Source organism: Poecilia reticulata, chromosome 18 (genome assembly GCF_904066995.2).
Source record: "Poecilia reticulata chromosome 18, P_reticulata-male-v2, whole genome shotgun sequence".
Classification (NCBI taxonomy): Eukaryota; Metazoa; Chordata; class Actinopteri; order Cyprinodontiformes; family Poeciliidae; genus Poecilia; species Poecilia reticulata.
In genome coordinates, this window is record NC_088847.1 from 5,008,208 (window position 1) to 5,027,038 (window position 18,831).

The window sequence follows — 18,831 nt, forward strand, 5'->3', positions numbered from 1 at the left end:
CCCCTGCAGCAGCTGCTGCTTATCTGCCTACAGATGATGGGATTAGTGAGCTAAATGGTGCAGTGAACCCAGGCTGGAAACAGAACCTCTGCCTTCCAGCTGCACATGCAGTGGTTTAATACTTACTAGTTTTGCATCAAGTGCAGTTTTTTATGAGGTCTGGCTCTCAAATATGAATAAAATGCTTAGAGCGTTGCTGTCGAGACTACTAAATTAACCAAACTAAAATGCAATCGCTGGATAAGATGTGCATAGATCTGGGTTAGGTGGAAATAAATCGTATCACAACATGGACTATTTTATATCATAACAATATATATCACGATATACCACAACTAACTAAGCTTTAAGTTATTCCCTGAAAAATCTGACACAATATCATTGCTTACTTTTTTACAACTTTATTTTGAAGTCAACTGTCACAAATGGGGAAAATATATTTTAGTGTGTGTGCTCTGGAAAGAAATGGAGAGACCGCTGCACTGAACCTGACTGAAAACCTCCTGGTTATTCCTCCAAATATTGATTTCTGAACTCTTCCTGAGCTAAAACATTAGTACTGTTGTTTCTAAATGCATATGAACTCGTTTTCTTTGCATTATTTGATTTCTGAAAGCACTGCACCTTTTTAGTTATTTTGATAATTTCTCATTTTCTACAAATACAAAATTTTTGTTTTGAATTTCTTAGACATGTCAGTAATTCACAGAATAAAAGAACATTAATTTTGCACAAACATATATCTTTAAAAATATAGATATATTTTTATAGATATAAAAAGTAAAATCAGAGAAACTGATAATTCTAAGTGGTCTCTTTATTTTCTCCAGAGCTGTATATATATTGATAAATGCTCCTTAAAAACAGAGAGAAATGATTAGTCACTTTTTAGAGTAATAGGTTCAATAAGCTTTTTACTATTACAGTCTGAAAAATATATTTCTTCTAATACTTGGAAGAAATGTATACATATTGTCTGATCACCAAAATTTATAAAAAAAAGTCGAGATCTATCAGTCAGCTGGTTGATTATCTTCTATTCAGCTAACGCTAACTCCGCATGTTTGTCCAGAGACAAGTCTAGTGATATGATGAACATCATTAGCAAAGTATGTCTGACTTTTCTTCTCCAGTCTAATTCTCTTTCTCAATCCCTGCCTTCTCTCAGGAACCTGTTTGCCAAGAAAGTGAAGGACAGTAATCCTGTGGAGCAGAAAGATCCGGGTTGGAAGCTGTTTGGGAAGATCCCGCCCCGGGAAGGCCCCCTAAAGGACCCCAAGAAAATCCAAAAGGTAGGAACAAAAGCTTCAGTGATCTCATGACTCTAAAGCAGTGGTTCTTAACCTTTTTTGAGGTACCGAACCCACCAGTTTCAAATGCGCATTCACTGAACCCTTCTGTAGTGATAAATAAAATATAATTTTTTCCCTCCCAAATTTAAGGCATAGGGGTGACCCAACTAGACCCTAGTTGGGTCACCCCATGGTCACTAAGTCTTCTTAAAAGGTAGAGTCTCTGAAAACAGTTCTTCAAAATATAGTCAGTGTTTTCAGCACAGTTGAGCTGACTGTCCAGGAACGACCCAAGGTATTTAAAATTTGCCACAGTTTCAACAGGTTGGCCATCGAGAGAAACTTTAATCACTCTAAGGTCTTGTTTAGGTCATTTAATTAGCTCTGTGAGCTGGCTCAGTGAAACTGTGATCTTTGCTGAAGTAAATAAAGTTCAAATCCATGCTGAGAGTGGAGCTCCTTTTATCAGTGCTCCTCCTTAGCAATGATTGGCTAAGCAATGTAACGTGATCCTCTGCAAGCAAGTGATGGCAAAGCGGGGCGTCATCACGACTTTACACAAGTGTGTCTTTACCTCCGCGGCAGAGGCTCCGCCGAACCCCTGAGACCGACTCATCGAACCCCTGGGGTTCGATCGAACCCAGGTTAAGAACCACTGCTCTAAAGCAAGAAAGGCTTCATAACATTAGAGACGGTACATCTCTAAACCAGTAATGCCACATCGGTCTGAAAGTTTTAGATGACCCAATAATCAAATGTTTCTGCCATATAAATACTTTTCATATGGCAGAAAGGTATTCAACTCCATATAAAAACCTTCCATCTCTGTAATATATTCTGTCATCCTTGGAGAGGAAATCCCTTCCACAATCCAACAATAGATTGTTTGCTTACTGGTTATTTGCTTTGCTCCCTGTTTGCTTAAGCCTTTCAAAGAGAACATGACCTTCCTGACTTTGCCAGAAAAGAAGGGCTTCTAAGGAATCCGTTTCAAGGAAGAGTAAATTAATACATCTTCATTTTACAACAGAGTCCTGACAAACTTTCAACAAAGCCATTGATTTATTATTATATGTCCTCTGTGTGTGTTCTATGAATTAGATTTCCCAGGTCCTTGCAGTCAGCTGTGGTTTAGGCTGAGCTCCAACACTGTAGTAATGTATCGACGTAAACCAGCAGCAGTGGTTCATCCTTCCATATTGACTGAACTAGCTTGTGGGCTGTAGCTTGAATAAAATCCCACAGCTGACTGATAAATCAGTTACATATTAACCCTTTGGACTTTAAATGGAGCCTAATAATGAAGAAGTCGCGTCTCTGAGTGAAATGAGCATGGCGTTCTGAGCAGAAACACCCTCATCGGTATCACTGGGGCTTGACGGCTAATTTTAGGAAGCCACGTGCTGGAGAGCAAACGACCAACCCACTGTTTGTTTTGACGGTTCATAGAAAACTGCAGAGTGTTGGACCAGTTAGTCCAGGTTTCACTGACACAGGAGAATAGAATAGAATTTAAATACTTTATTCATCCCAGACAGGAAATTACTGCGCTGTTGCAGCATACACATACACACAGATCAAGTTACCAATAAAAATAAAAAATAAAAATAGAAATAAATAAATAAAATAAAATATAAAAATGCTATAAAATGTAGAATGTAAGATGGAAGCATGCAGTCAGGGGGTTATGCGAGAGATTTATGTTTGGTATGTAGATCAACTTGTCGTCATGCAGACTGAAATTAAGTTCAAGTACTCATGAGGCACAAATATTAGATTTTTAAAGAAAATGCAAAAACTAATTTCACAATTTTTTGTGTGCAACATGCTTAATTAACTAGACATGGAATCCTTTAATGAAAGAAACAAAGTAGTCTGATTTTGGTAGAAAATTGTTGTGTAATTATTGTTTTTGAAATATAAAATGGGCCTCAGACTTGAGCTCAAACTTGGGTCAGTTGTTCTTAAGAAGAACCAACTTTCGATCACTTTCTCAAAACATTCTTGAGCAGTTTATCCACTGTTTGTACCCGTCTAGGAATTTCGTACCATTGTAGTCAGGAAAACCATACAAAATCACTTAAAGGGCCACAAATGGTCTGACTTCAGGCTGCGTTCACACTACAGCCTGAAGTGACCCAATTCCGATTTTTTTATTTTTTTTGACTAGCAACCTGTATCTGATCTTTACATGACAGTCTGAACAACACGGGACAGATTCTTTTAGAATGCAACCCAGGCCACTTCAGTATCCGACTCAAATGTAACCTAGCTTCCATCCCACCTGAACGTCACTGGTACTCGACAAATGTCCTTATCCTGCATCCTGATACACACAAACGGGAAGAAAAACAACAACCATGGCAGACTGTAATGAGGATTAAGTTGTTAAAGTGCTGGCTTCGGTCGGAAAACTACTTTAAAATTGTAAGATATGCTACATTGTTGGCATCCATGTTTATGTCTGCAAACACAGAGCACTTCTTATTCTTGGTAGTTGGCAAAACACCGAGTACTCTCTCTATGTGACGTTATTGCGCCTTCTACTGCGCATGCGGGACACTTTCAGGTCGTAACTGGAGAACACATACAGGTCGTATATATTTGGATGTGCGAACGGCCACGACAAAAAACTCTGATTTGACAAAAAATTGTAATCGGGTCACTTCAGGCTGCAGTGTGAATGCAGCCTTATTCATCGGAAGTTAGTGTTCTGTCGAGACGCTAGAGTAGAGGTGCAAATATACTAAATCAAACATCTTCCACAACATTTAGAAATTATGAAAGAAGTGTGTGTGACTGGAGCTCATCACAATCCCAGCACTCTTGGCTCTGACAGTGGGCGCTTCACAAAACTTACTTGTTTGTTCTTTTTTTTTTTTTCTTAGCTTCCTTCGTCTTATGATCTTGTGACATACTGTTGGCTCCCATTCGCTGAACAACTTTAAAGATCGATCCATAGACGGCGACATTCATTCTTACTTCCATAAACAGAGCACTGCTGTGTGACATCTACGCTCTTCTTCTGCGCATGCAGGTCGCCTTGGGGTTGTTAACCGTTCACGCAGAAGTCTGATTGCAATCGCATTTTGGTAGTATGAAAGACCTGGTTAAAAAAAAAAACTGATTTCAGCAAAAGTTGCAATTAAGCATCTAGACTGGCTGTGAACACAGCCAAAGACATGTTGTTTGCAATGCAACTTGGCCACTTAGCTCTGTTGTCTCATGTTAGAAAGAAGAAAAAATGTAGTTGTCAGATTAGACTGGTTGAGCCTGTCTACTTCAGAATCAGCTGATTCCAGTCACCAGCTGAGTTATTGTTTCATCTCTGTTTGTAATGCAGCATATACTACTAGTGCCAGCGCTCTGTTGTATTTATTTTCACTCCGTTCCAAGTTCCTTTGAGGTGTTACTGAAAGCTTCTCATCCTGTTGGGAGGCTGAACTGCCTCTGTATAATCTCCTGCTGCTAATCACATGGGAAATGGTCTCAGGCCTGTTTAAAGCGCAGCTCTTGACAAGTAAAATGCACCAAAGAAACGGATTAGTGTGTAATTAAGGGGGTGAAGAACCACTTATTTTGCTTTCTTTTGTTCTCTGGGTGACACCAGAGGCGGAACAATCGCTGTTTAATTCAGTCCTGGCTGAAAAGCTCAGTTGCATCTTTAAAGATCGATCCAATGCCTTACCAAGACATCCCTTTGACTTTTTAACATGAAGTCATGTTACAGGAAAGGCTGGGCAATATAACTGAAAAATAAAATCAGATTTTTTTTTTCTTTCATACCAAATTCAATTTCCATTTTTATTTTTTTTCTCTAAAAATAAAATACAAATTACAAATAATATCTTCAAAGACTGCCTTTTAACACGTCTCATATTACTTTTTAATCATTTACAGTGGCCTGTATGGGTGTAAACATATGGTCATGTGAACACTGACACATGTGCTTCCTATCTTATGTCTGGTTGTAACCCTACACTCCACTGCAAGATTGGTTAATGCTGCTCAGATTTCAGGCTTCTGTCCTGCAACTCCGGCTGTTTTAAAGATGAACTCATTGCTCTGTGTTTAATGCCAAAACTCTAATTCAACAACTATGAACAACTCTGTTCTTTTTACTAGCCATATTTTGTCTCACACCAAGTGAAAATATCCCACAATGGTTTTGTCTTTAAAGGGGCAGTATCATGTGAAATCAACTTTTGAGCTTTCCATCATATTGTAATTTTATTCCCTCATCAAAAACGTATCTGGAGTGTTGGCTTCATTTGTTCATGAATGTTTGAGAAATATCTTGAATCTCCATGGCAACCATTCAGCTGTGCGAAACCCCTGGATGGACCTAACTCCACCTCCTCGGATGAAGCTCCTCCTCTGAGCTTCAAAGTTTCCGCTTCACAGAGCATCACCCCCCCAACCCCTCCCACCAGTCAGCTCCTTCAGACTAGCCAGAAGCAATTAGCAAACACCTGGTGGAACACATGCTGAGCTCATTATTGGAGACACTCGTCAGTGGGATGCTGGTAAAAACATTGCTAAAGGACTAATGGTGATGTTGTGATGACTTCCTGAAGGAGAAGTTTCAGAAAGAGTAGGAGTTTCTTAAAGAGACAGAGGCCCAATTTAAATCTGGAAATAAAATGTCTTTTAAGTCACTTTATTGTGCTATAAAATGGCACATTAACAGATGACGTTGCCCCTTTAAAACATAAAATAACACATTTGAAGGAAATGTTCTTGTTCTCTGCTTGAGAACAAGAAGAATGAGGACAATGTTTTTAGGACAGCAGATAAGGAGACTGCCGGTGCTCAGTCGGCCTCAACCGGACTGGGAGAGCCGAGGTGAAACCCGATCCGTTACTCTGGGCTTGATTAGCTGGACTGCCAGAGATGAGACGAGCGCAGAGCCTTTCGTTGCAGACACGCAGCCCAAGGGCGCAAGGCAGGGCTGATTCTGCTGACACACACACAGCAGCCGAAGACCTGATGCAGAGTGGATCAGTGTAGCGTCACTGCTCAAAGAGAGAGAGAGAGAGAGAGAGGGAGTGGGGGGGGGTGTTGAGTGGATCATAGGGTGTCATGCTCCTGCTGCTGCATCCTTTGCAATGCGGGGTGTGTCCCTCCATCGGCAGCCTGCCTGTCCCTCTGCCCCGGGTGTCCTGTTACCAGGAGTGAGCCCTGCCGAGCAACTGTGATGCTACGCTAGGCTACCGGAGAACTGTCCATCTGCAAGGAACCACAGCGTTCATGGTGAGTGAAGTAGCTGCTGAGCTTTTCTTTTTTTCTGACCCCCACCGAGCGACCGTCTCCTTGTCTGGCTAAATCAGAGGACATCGGTTAGCTGCAACATAAAAGAGACTGTACAGAAGGAGGATGGCTCCGGTTTCACATAATAGCCTCGCCGCTTTGTGTGAGCAGAAGGTGATGATGATAACTTCTCCGTTTCAAGATGGATAAAGATGTGTAGCGTTGACGGAGTGATGAGCTTTTTCATCCTGACACGAAGCTTTCAGCTGCACATCAAAAGCACGTGCAGCAGGGTTCCACCGCCAGCTCTTTTCTCTTTGAAGCACTCGTAGGATTTCCTCCTGCAATTAAAGATGCAGCTCATTTAACTGTTGATTCCATGACTGTTTAATTCCTCTTTCCAGTCAATGTTTGGATGAAATGGACTGCAGGAAATCCCCGTGTTTATGCCACTGGTTGTACAGCCGTCCATTGAGATTCTCTGAGATCTCTTCCTGGTTTGCTGAAATCATTGCACCCCTGATCGTAAACTCATTCAGTGGAAACTGTAATTCAGAAGGGGGTAAAATAGATTGTATGGAAATGAAATCATTGTTAAATAATTGTTTTGGATCAATTTTTTTTTAAAAAGAGCTTGAATCTCCTCTTAAAATGACAAATTCAGAGAAAACTGCTACTTTTGATCAACATTATAGTTCTGAAACGCAAAAATCTCTTCAGTTAATGCACCATATTAAATTCTACCAAGCCAGGCCAATTAACAATTAATGTGCAGGTTGTTACTGTGGGATGCAGACTTCACTATTTTTCACAATTTAATGACATGTTTATAGAGATGAAGTGAGGGGAATCACAACTATTCAAAAGGAAAGTTCTTTCTGTGGAGACATGCCTGCTGCTCAGCATTTAGTATCTGACTTTTTTATGCTCAGAGATGAGCAATCTGATGCGAGACATCAATTTGTTTATGCTTTAGAGATGTTTATTCAAATTAATGGAGAAAATTGACCTTAAGGCAGAAAGGCTACAAAGAAATATTTTAATCACTAATGTAATTCTTATAGAAAAATCCCATTTGGCTAAAATGTGTACCAAATGTCAAAGATTTAAAAAAAATTGAAAATGACCTGCTAAACCATCATTGGTATCTCTATAAATGGGGGTAAAATTTGTAAATCAGAGAAAGTTGGGCAACTACAATAATGATTTAAGTTTACTTCAAGTAATAAGAAAATGGTTCTGGCACTTCACACTTGATGCAGATGAGTTCACCCAGACCTCAGAGCAGCTTATGAAACAAATATTAACGCCCGATTTTCAAGACAATACAAACCACATTCTCCACATGCTACAAAAGCACGACTTGGGTGCGCATACTGGTTTGGCCTCTTTAAGTTTGACTTGTCCCCCATGGCAAATGTTTTTAAATGGATGTTTATCTCTCTCTTTTATATTTGTTGGTCACCTGAGTGTGTGCACTCCAGAAACCCTCATACTCTCACCGCTGAGTAATCCATGCAGAAAATCTTTACCATGATGATGATGTGCGATGCGCTGCCGTCTGGTTGCTTTGGCTTGGACCTCTAATTTTATTACTGTTATCTATTTCAATGTATATTTGTCAGTATTTTAGTCATGCAAAAAATAAAAAAAATAAATAAAAAATAGAATTTATAAGTGAAAAGAACATGAACAGTCTTCACCCACTTCAAAATAAGAGCATGAATATAAATGTGCAACTACTTAAAGATTAATAACTAAAACTTCAACACAGATGTTGAACTTTATTCAACTTGAAAGTTTACAAAGCAGCTGAGTAAAGTAGCTCTTTAGCATCTAAGTAGGGGAAGCTAAAAAAATTAGTTTTGCCGTTAACGCATCCACTACTGAAATTGACCATAATGAAGACAAAGACAAGTACTTTTATGTATTTGGTTGCAAAGTCCTGTGAATAAATCCAGCATACCCTCAAACACGGGTTAATTGTAGCATTAGATTTGGTGTGCTATTGATTTGTATTTTTTTCTATTTTCTCACTTAAAAGTAATCACCAAAAATCTATTGCAAACTCGCGGTCAATTTCTGACTCAAAGGGTTCATGATGAAGCAATGCTGTGCTTCTGAGTGTCAGGACAGACTTTTAAAGGGAGAGTTCACTTTCTGTTCTCAAACAGATCAATAGCTGCTGATTCCAAACTGTATGAATAACAACGGTAATGGACCACATCCCAGTGTATCTCGGCACGCAGATGATCTCGGTTCATTCTCTCTGACTACATTAGTTGTAAAAAATTTGCTGAATTAGTAACTCCCTCTGATTCAACACTCCAGTCAGCAACTAAATGCTGTTTGACATGTTTATGTTCTACATCCGAGGATAACTGAATCCGTTACAAAGTCATGTCATTATTTTCATCTTTTTGCTTTAATCCATCTGGTAAACAGCACTGCTGCCCAGGAGTGTCACATGTTTGGATGAATTAGTCACTGAGTTTCTTCAGATTTCAAACAGACATTTAAAATTTTTTAAAGTATTTTTTTTGTAAAGAGTGAAGTAAAAAATATACTACATTGTAATTGATCAGAGCTCGTTCACAGCTTAGTACTTCTCACCCATTTAGTAATGGTATAAATTACTACCCACAATTTAAAAACACGGTTTCAAAATCACCAAAATGTTCCTTTATACATTTCTTTTAGAGCAGGGTTGCCCAAAGTCAGTCCTCGAGGGCCGGCATTCTGCGTGTTTTACACGTATTTTGTTACACGTATTTTGCACGTGTAACTTTGCAAAATACACATGCACGTCTGTTGCTAATGTTAGCAGTAGTATAAAAATTTGGTCCTTTTGTTTTTAATTTGAAGTACTTAACTGTTATTTTTTTTTGTTTTAAACGTTTGTGTGGATACTTTTGACACTTGTTAGTTTTAATCAAGGTTCTCATGCCGTCAGAATTTCATACCAGCTCATGCCGAGTTTAGCTCAGTTCCATTTGTAAAGAGTCATATTTACGATTGCGTATTTACTCAAGTAATATTTAGAGGCATCATAGGCAGATAGAAAAATAAAAAGTAAATTTCCGCCAGAAAAATTTCAATACTCTGAATTTTTTGTGTTTCAAGAGTCATATTTGCTCAAAAAGTTCAAAAGTTTTTTCCCCTTCAAATTTCTGAGATCTCAAAATTTTAGTTTTTTCCAGCAAATTTTCAACTTTTCAAACACAGAAATGTTCTTCTAGAAAATGTCTTAGTTTTTTGCTGGAGAATTACATATTTTATATTAGCAGCTCATCATTTTATTTATACATGTAGCAGGTGGAAATTGCCAGTTGGCTGAACGATGTTTGTTTTTACCACTGGCTCTGCTCTGGTACCAACCCATATAAGCCAGCAGAATCCCTCAGTCATCCCCTGTATTGTTCTTTTTTATTATTATCTTAATTTGAGTTGGCATTAAAAAGTCTTAAATTTGTCTTATTGAAACCTGCAGACACCCTGTGCAAATGATCACGCTGGTAGTATTTCTCCATCTATCTGAGTCTCTGTTTTTAATTTACTCAGAAGGATGATGTAGTTTTGCTATTTAAACTTGGAAACCTTCCTGTAGTTCCTGCCTGCTAAACCAAATGAAGCCTAGTGACCTGTTTAGTGTGTTCTGCTAGCTAGCCTCAGGCAGATTCCACTTAATGGTGTCATGAAACCAGGAGGCGTGTCGCTGCTGTAGCCTTTAATCTGACAGTATACATTATTTAGTGAGGAGGCTGAGTTTCCATGACGATTTGATGCCAAAGAAACAATATATGGCAACGCCTAAGGAAGTACAATACCAGAAATACTTTTATGTGATGTTAACTCTTGCCTACGTTGTGTGGCAGCAGGTTATGATGACAGCAGACTAGTTATAAATGTGTCTACTTGTAGGGTGAAGAATTTAGCTGTAAAGGCTATTAGCTGGCCGCTTTAACACCAGTCAGTCAGTCAGTCAGTCGGTCAGTCATTGCAGCCAGGCACTCGGAAGCTCTTTCATCACTTTCCGGAAACTGGAGACCTCCGTTGAAGGGCAGCATGACAAAGCATGTTGCCGTGGCGCCAGGTTATCACGGGATACGGTTGCTGTTCCAGAGGAGAGCTGCTGCGCATGGAGCCAAGCTGTGTGAGAAACGCACGCACACACACAGAGAGAGAGTTCTGCTTTCCAGTGTTTCATCTGAAACCAAAGCCAGTGGCTCACTGCCAGGTTCTCTGCTGTGAGATAAACAGCTGGCTAATAATGCAGACTGTGACGGCCCTGGGCCTTGTAGGCTGGTCTTGTTGTCCCTCTTTGTGCTCCTCCCATTTGCAGGTGTGCCTGATCGGGTGATTGGAGTGCAGGATACTTAAAGCTGGCTGTCTCCGTCTTTCAGCGGCGCTGGGTGGCTCGTAGCTGGTCGTTGGTCACTGGTCGTTGGTGGTTTGTCGCCTGTGGCCCTCAGCGTCCATTCTGCAGAGGCAATGGTAGTTGCCAGGCCCCAGCTCCCCGTCTTTTGCACTTTTGAGTTTCTTTTGTTTTGATAGTTGTTTTTTGTTAATAAACATTTACTTTATTTCACTTTAACCATGGTATGGTTTCATGTTTTTGTTACGACCCTGAGCCAGTCGTAACAAATGGGGGCTCGTCCAAAGCAAGAATTCCTACAGTTTGTAAACTTGATGGTTTGAATGCGTGATGTTTTGTCATTCATCTTTTTTCGTGTTTGTAGGAGTGAGCACTGACGTCACCATTTGGGTGTGACACGTTTTTTTTTTGGCCGGCTTGTTTTGGGCAGCTGTGGCGTATTTGGTAGGTTGGTTCAATATGCAGGTGAGTGAAATGTTTCTTGAGCTTGTGCATCAGTGTTGGTTCTATTTTAGTGACTGTGTCTCCTGCTAGGCTAAGAGGTGCTGTCGCTTTAGACTTCACCTGTTTATTTTGATAGTGTCGTGGGGGTTTGCGGTTAGCGTTCACTGTGCGAGCAGTGATCTCGGGGGCAGTCCGTAAGATTAATTTCTTACTGGTTTGGTGCTTAATAAACCCGCCGCCGATCCACGTGAAGAGCCAGGAATCAGTTTATCAGGTGAGTCGTGGCAGGCAGGTAAAGTATAGTGGGGACATGGTTACTTTGGACCCATTGTGCACTTGTTTCAATTTGTTTTCACTTCACGCTGTAGTTGGCGCTTAGCTGGCGTTTTTTCTTTCTGTGACGTGATTAATTTTCGTCCTGAAAATGGAGTTTGACCTGGAAAGTTTTGTAGCTGATCCCTCTTTGGAGAAGTTTAATAGTACTACTAAAAACGATCTCATAGCCATTGCTGCTCATTTTAACATGCCTGTGGTTAAACAAGAGAAAAAGGGGGTTATTAAAGGACGTTTATACGCCGCATTGGTTGAGCAAGAGGTTTTGCCACCTCCCGCACCAAACACACAGGGTGAAGTTGGGCCGTTTTACCCTGAAGTGCGTAAAATGGAATTGGAATTGGAGATGCGTCGTTTGGAGCTGCAACATCAAGTTGAAATGCGCAAACTGGAATTGGAGGCAGTTGCGAAACGCGACTCAGCGCGCGGTTCTGCTGATCAGGACAGTGGTCTTGCAGGGGCCCAGTTTGACATTAATAAATGCATTCGTTTGATTCCACCGTTTTCAGAGTCGGATGTGGACAAGTATTTTGTCTTGTTTGAGCGTGTGGCTAAGACACTCAAGTGGCCTAAGGATGTTTGGCCGTTGCTTTTGCAGTGCGTATTTACGGGTAAAGCACAGGAAGCCTATGCCTCGATGTCACCTGGTGACAGTTTAAATTATGATAAAGTGAAGAGTGCAGTGGAAAAGGCTTACGAACTTGTACCCGAGGCATATAGACAACGCCGCTTTAAAAAATCCGACAATCAGAGTTACACGGAATTTGGGCGTGTAAAAACCGCTTTGTTTGATCGGTGGTGCGCTGCACAGGAGGTAAAAAACTTTGATCAGCTCCGCGATCTACTTTTGCTGGAGGAGTTTAAAAACGGGTTGCCGGAAAACATAGCAACTTACATCAATGAGCAGAAAGCTAAGACCGTGTCTGAAGCTGCAGTGTTGGCAGACGAATACGTTCTGACGCATAAGGATTTTTCAGATCAGGTTGGTTTCAGACAATCTTTTGGGCGAAGCAAGTACCGCATTGATCGGGTTGATGTCGCTGAGCTAAATGAGGCCAGACGATTTAAAAGTCCGGTTGTTCGGGATGATCGGGTTTGTCATTATTGTTACAAACGCGGACACATTAAGGCGGATTGTTATCAGCTTAAAGCTGAAATGCAAAGGTTTGAGACTGCTCCTAAAGGTGTTGGTTTGGCTGCACCGGTGCAGAATCATCTAAAGGACGCGAAGAACATTCAGCGTTCTGATGTAGGCGTCTCCTATCTGCCGTTTATTCGTGATGGGTATGTGTCACTGCCAAACAGCACGGAGAAGGTTCCAGTTAAGATCCTTAGGGATACTGGCGCGTTTGACTCTTTCATTAGAGCTGATGTTTTGCCGTTCTCGGTTGAATCTGAGACAGGTGCCTGTGTTCCGATGCGAGGAATGGGATTAAACGTCTTGTTTGTTCCACTACATAAAGTATATCTTGACTGTGAACTATTTACGGGTGACGCACAGTTGGCTGTGCGCCCTGCTTTGCCGATTGACGGAGTCTCTGTGATTTTAGGTAACGGTTTAGCTGGGACACATTTGTGGGCGGAGACTGTGCAGTTGGATGGACTTGTTAAGTCGGAGCCGATTAAACGAGTCATTTCTCAGACTGACGAGAATAACAGGGAATTCCCGGATGTTTTTACCGCATGCGCAGTTACTCGAGCCATGACGCGTGCTCAGAGTGGGAAAGAGGAAAAATGTGTGAAAAAAATGACTCTTCCATTGTCCAGTTTTCCCATGTCTCTGTCTCGCAGCGAGTTCGTGGCGGAGCAGCAAGCTGATGCTTCTCTCAAGAATCTCTTCGATCAGGTGCGCCCGCTGAGTGAAATCACGGATTGTGCATGTGGCTACTTTCTGCAGGACTCGTTGTTGGTGAGGAAATGGTTACCCCATGCTGACATTGTGGGTGAGCCAGTATTTCAAATAGTGGTTCCCACTAAACTCCGCTCCGCAGTGTGCAAAGTTGCTCATGACGAGTCTGGCCATTCTGGTGTACGTAAAACGTATGACCGGGTGCTCAGACATTTTTTCTGGCCGCGTATTAAAAAGGACGTATCGTCTTACATTAAGATGTGTCATGTCTGTCAGCTCATTGCTAAACCCAATCAGACTTTGAAACCGTTCCCATTACGCCCAATTGTTGCCGCATCTGAGCCGTTTGAGCACTTAATAATTGATTGCGTTGGCCCGTTACCTCGCTCAAAGGCTGGGTCATTATATCTGCTCACTGTCATATGTCAAACTACACGTTATCCAGCAGCCTATCCATTACGGTCAATAACTGCTAGGTCAGTTGTACGTGCGCTCACTCAGTTTTTTTCGGTGTTTGGCATCCCTAAAGTCATACAATCTGACCAAGGAACGAATTTTTCATCACATTTGTTCAGTCAGGTTTTGAAGCAGTTACGGATCCGACACAGTAAAGCAACAGCGTATCATCCAGAGAGTCAGGGGGCGTTAGAGCGCTTCCACCAGTCTCTGAAGTCTCTCCTGCGAGCTTACTGTACAGAACTGGCGGGCGACTGGGAGGAAGGTTTGCCGTGGCTGATGCTGGCCGCCAGGGAGGTAACCCAGGAAAGCACCGGGTTTAGCCCAAACGAACTGGTTTTTGCGCACAACGTTAAGGGTCCGTTGGCTGTGGTAGCGCACGGGCTTAAAGAATCCGTTCCACCGACAAACTTGTTGGATTATGTAAATGGTTTCAGAAGACGCTTGTATCTGGCGCGGGATCTTGCTAAAGAGAGGCTGACTGAAGCGCAGAGGAAAATGAAAAGTCTGTTTGATCGCCGTGCTGAGGTTCGCTCATTTCTGCCTGGTGATCAAGTGTTAGCTTTGTGTCCAGTCATGACTTCTCCTTTTCAGGCTAAATTTTCTGGTCCATATACGGTCCTGGAGAAGGTTTCCGACCAGAACTATTTAATATCAATGCCAGAGCGGAGAAAGAAAAGCCAGTTGTGTCATGTTAACACGTTAAAAGCATATTATGCTCATGACGTTTTATTTCAGCCTCATGGCGTTACCCCGGTGTGTGCCGTAAACAGCCTTGATGGGGGCAGCGAGACTTTCAGCACCACGGATAGCGCAGTATCACCTGTGAGGAATGACGGCGGTACAGATGAGTTGGACAGCGCTCTGATTCATGGGCGTCTTAAAAACTCAGAAGCGTTGGCTAAATTGGACACGTTGTTGGCTCACCTACCTATAGGTCATGCTAAACAGTTAGCAGACTTAATAGGTGAATTTCCTTGTTTGTTTTCAGACACGCCAGGTCGCACTCATCTCATCGAACATGATGTGGAGGTGGGAGACGCTAGGCCGATAAAACAACGGTTTTACAGAGTGAATCTGGAGAAGCGTAAGCATTTGGATGCAGAAGTAGATTACATGCTTCGAAATGGGATCGCAGAACAGAGTATGTCCAGTTGGGCATCTCCATGTATTCTGGTCCCAAAGCCTGATAACACCCTACGGTTCTGCTCGGATTTTCGCAAACTTAACGCTGTGACAAAACCAGATTGTTTCCCGTTACCGAGAATGGATGATTGTGTTGACCAGGTGGGTTCTGCTAACTTTGTTAGTAAGTTTGACCTCCTGAAGGGTTATTGGCAGGTGCCTTTGACACAACGCGCACGTGAAGTATCTGCATTTATTACTCCAACAGGCTTGTTTTCTTACACGGTGATGCCGTTTGGCCTGAGAAATGCACCAGCGACATTTCAAAGATTAATGAACAGAGTGGTTGGTGATATGACTGGGTGTGCAGTCTACTTGGACGACGTGGTGGTGTATTCTGATACGTGGGAAGAGCACGTGGAGCGCATCAGGGAGCTTTTCACTCGTTTGGCGGGAGCGAGGTTAACGGTTAACCTGGCCAAATGTGAATTTGGAAGGGCAACTGTTACCTATTTAGGCCGTGTGGTTGGCCAAGGTGAGGTCCGCCCTGTTGCAGCGAAGGTTCAGGCAGTAGGGCAGTTTCCTGTTCCAGCTACAAAAAAGGAACTGATGCGTTTTCTTGGGCTGGTAGGATACTACAGATGTTTTTGTCAAAACTTTTCATCTGTGGTGGCGCCGCTAACAAATTTGCTGCGTAAAGATGTAAAGTTTGAATGGTCTTCCCTTTGTCAACAGGCTTTTGTGCAGGTGAAAAGACTCCTTTGTGCTGCTCCCGTATTAGCTGCACCACGTCTTAACCGTCCGTTCCAGCTTTACGTGGATGCCAGTCACGTGGGAGCCGGAGCTGTCCTTACACAGACTGATGATCTGGGTATTGGCAGACCGGTGAGTTATTTTTCAAAGAAGTTCAATAAGCACCAATTGAACTACTCTGTAATTGAGAAAGAGACGTTTGCTTTGATCTTGGCACTGAAACATTTTGATGTTTATTTGAGTGGTGGCATTAGTGTTGTGGTGTTTACAGATCATAACCCACTGACATTCTTGTCTTCCCTGAAATGTCCTAATCAGCGATTGATTCGCTGGTCATTGTTCCTGCAGTCCTACAACATGGATATTCAATACATTAAAGGGAAAAACAATGTAGTAGCCGATGCGTTATCTCGCGCTCCAGTTTAGTAGTTTGTTTTGTGCTCTTTTTTTCTTTGTTTCCTTTTCTTGTCCTTAAAAGAGCTTCTGAGTGCATCAGTTGCTGGTTTGGAAAGTGGAGTAGGGAGAAGAAAACCTGGGCATTACATATCTACTTTGCTAAGTACGACTGGTGAAAATGGCGGCTGTGTTTGTTTACGCACGGTGAGTTAGGCAGGAGCAGGGTTCCTTATAGGAACCTGCTTTTTATGGGTGGGGGTGTGACGGCCCTGGGCCTTGTAGGCTGGTCTTGTTGTCCCTCTTTGTGCTCCTCCCATTTGCAGGTGTGCCTGATCGGGTGATTGGAGTGCAGGATACTTAAAGCTGGCTGTCTCCGTCTTTCAGCGGCGCTGGGTGGCTCGTAGCTGGTCGTTGGTCACTGGTCGTTGGTGGTTTGTCGCCTGTGGCCCTCAGCGTCCATTCTGCAGAGGCAATGGTAGTTGCCAGGCCCCAGCTCCCCGTCTTTTGCACTTTTGAGTTTCTTTTGTTTTGATAGTTGTTTTTTGTTAATAAACATTTACTTTATTTCACTTTAACCATGGTATGGTTTCATGTTTTTGTTACGACCCTGAGCCAGTCGTAACACAGACGTATTCTATTTCTGAAGCACAAGAAAACACCTGTGACTTTAATTGGCTTGGTTTCTGTCATAAAGTAATTCCTTTATTGATTGATGTTGCCTCTCTTACTGGTATTATAGAACTAAAGCACACAGAGCAGGCTGAGAAATCTACTATCTTAGGAATGGAATCCAACATGAACCAGAGGATCTGGATAATTCAGATGATTTGGCTTCATTAACCATGAAATGGGTGAATAATAATAATTAAAAAAAAAAAACTAGAGATCTTAAATGTTGCTAGGTAGTGCTTTAACCTAATTTTAGATTAATGTCTTCAGATTTATACTGTAAGCTGCCATGTTTTTTTTACTCATTAACAGCTAAGTGCTGTTTCGGCAGCAGAATTTGCTGAACAGTGAAGCTTTAGCCTCTGATTTATATTGTAGTTTAATTTGTCAATCTGACACAGATTTCACGCATCCTTCCATCTTTCCTGCATTCCCCAAGTTAACATCATGCTCTTTGCACAACAGATACTACTAGCAGTTTCTACCCCTTCCCTCCTTTCTTCACTCCCTCTCTTTGCTGCATCCAGCCTCTTCAGTGGCGCAGAACTCTGGCTGATCTGTTTCAGTCAAGTGCAGCTGCTGCCAGGGTTCACACTGACTAGTGAACAAAACAAAATACACTTTGGCTTTGTATTAAACACACAGACTGACAATATTTACTTGATCTGACATGAGATTTTTTTCGCTGTGTGGTGTTGGTACCATTATTGGAACTATAAAAAAAAATAACATAAATCTGCCTGTTTCAGGCATTACATGAGTTCTCAAAAACGAGATTAAATTGTTTTTGTCAAATACTCAACATTTTTACAATTGGCCGTATGTGTAATAAATAACCTAATCTTTGTATAATAATTGGGAATGCACCAATTTGACAATTTGGCCGATATTTATACTTCCACTTTGACGGATTATCATAGCATTATTATTTTATACATTTAACTTTCAACACTGTAAAAGTGTCCACAACATCTACGTTGCCCCTCTCTCTCTCCCCCTCTCTCTCTCTCTCTCTTGAAACACAAACAGCAACAAGATGGGAATTAATATCAGCCCAGTTTTATTATTGAAGTGATTACAGTCCGTTAAACAAAGGTTAAAATCAGCTGATACAGATGTTGATGCTGATATATTGTACATCGCTAACAATAATATAGACCATGTATGGAGGTTTTCTTGCTCATCTAAATCGAAGGCAAAATATTGAAACTAAAGTGTCAAAAATTTAACTTTTTGTGTTTTCAGAATTTAGATAAATATCTCAGAAATATCAAACTGCAATTTCAGGATTCTTTGTTCAATGTAGAATTATCCAGTTCAGCTTTACTCAGTACATTTTCACAACATTTTGAAATAGAAATGATAAATTGTCCACTCTCAATGCTCAATCTCAAAGCTGATCTTTAGCCCTGATGCTAGCTGTACCCTGAAGTAGACAGTTTTAGTAGTTTTGTAACCATGTCAACCAAACCAACATGTGGTTTTGATTAGTCCACAGGGCAAAAACTATGTACTTTGTTACTTCAGAATAATAGTCTTGAACATAAGCATAGCTAATGGCTGAGAGCCGTTTCTTACACTAACTTTATTTCAACGAGAAATTTTATGCTGTATTTAGTACTGTGACATCAATATCTTTCTATTTGGGTTTACAGTCTAATTAAAGTTCTATTCAAATTCCTGGTAACATTCCTTTAAAAAAGAAATCCAGACATACGAGTGTTATCTCCAACGATAACTAGCTGACGGCTATGAGGGATTTCTCTGCTTTGCATGTGTTGATAGAGAGAGGAAATGGTTTGGATTTGTTTTTTTATCTTTGCAGCTGATTCAGACGAACCAGCTGCCTTCAGCAGTGTCAAAGAAACAAGCAGCCTGTCGCCGTATCG

At 41.4% G+C, this 18,831-nt stretch overlaps 1 protein-coding gene across 3 annotated transcripts in view; it reads left to right on the plus strand.

Annotated features, from left to right (window-relative positions):
* tbc1d14 (TBC1 domain family, member 14) overlaps positions 1 to 18,831 on the plus strand; it is a 44,531-nt gene that overhangs the window by 9,739 nt on the left and 15,961 nt on the right. For 2 of the 3 annotated variants that reach the window (XM_008435067.3, XM_008435068.3), the window contains one exon: positions 1,169 to 1,292. In XM_008435067.3, the coding sequence (XP_008433289.1) occupies positions 1,169 to 1,292 (124 nt within the window). Of the gene's footprint in view, positions 1 to 1,168; positions 1,293 to 5,962; positions 6,546 to 18,831 lie in introns of those variants that run through there. The other variant, XM_008435069.3, reaches the window with a different exon arrangement.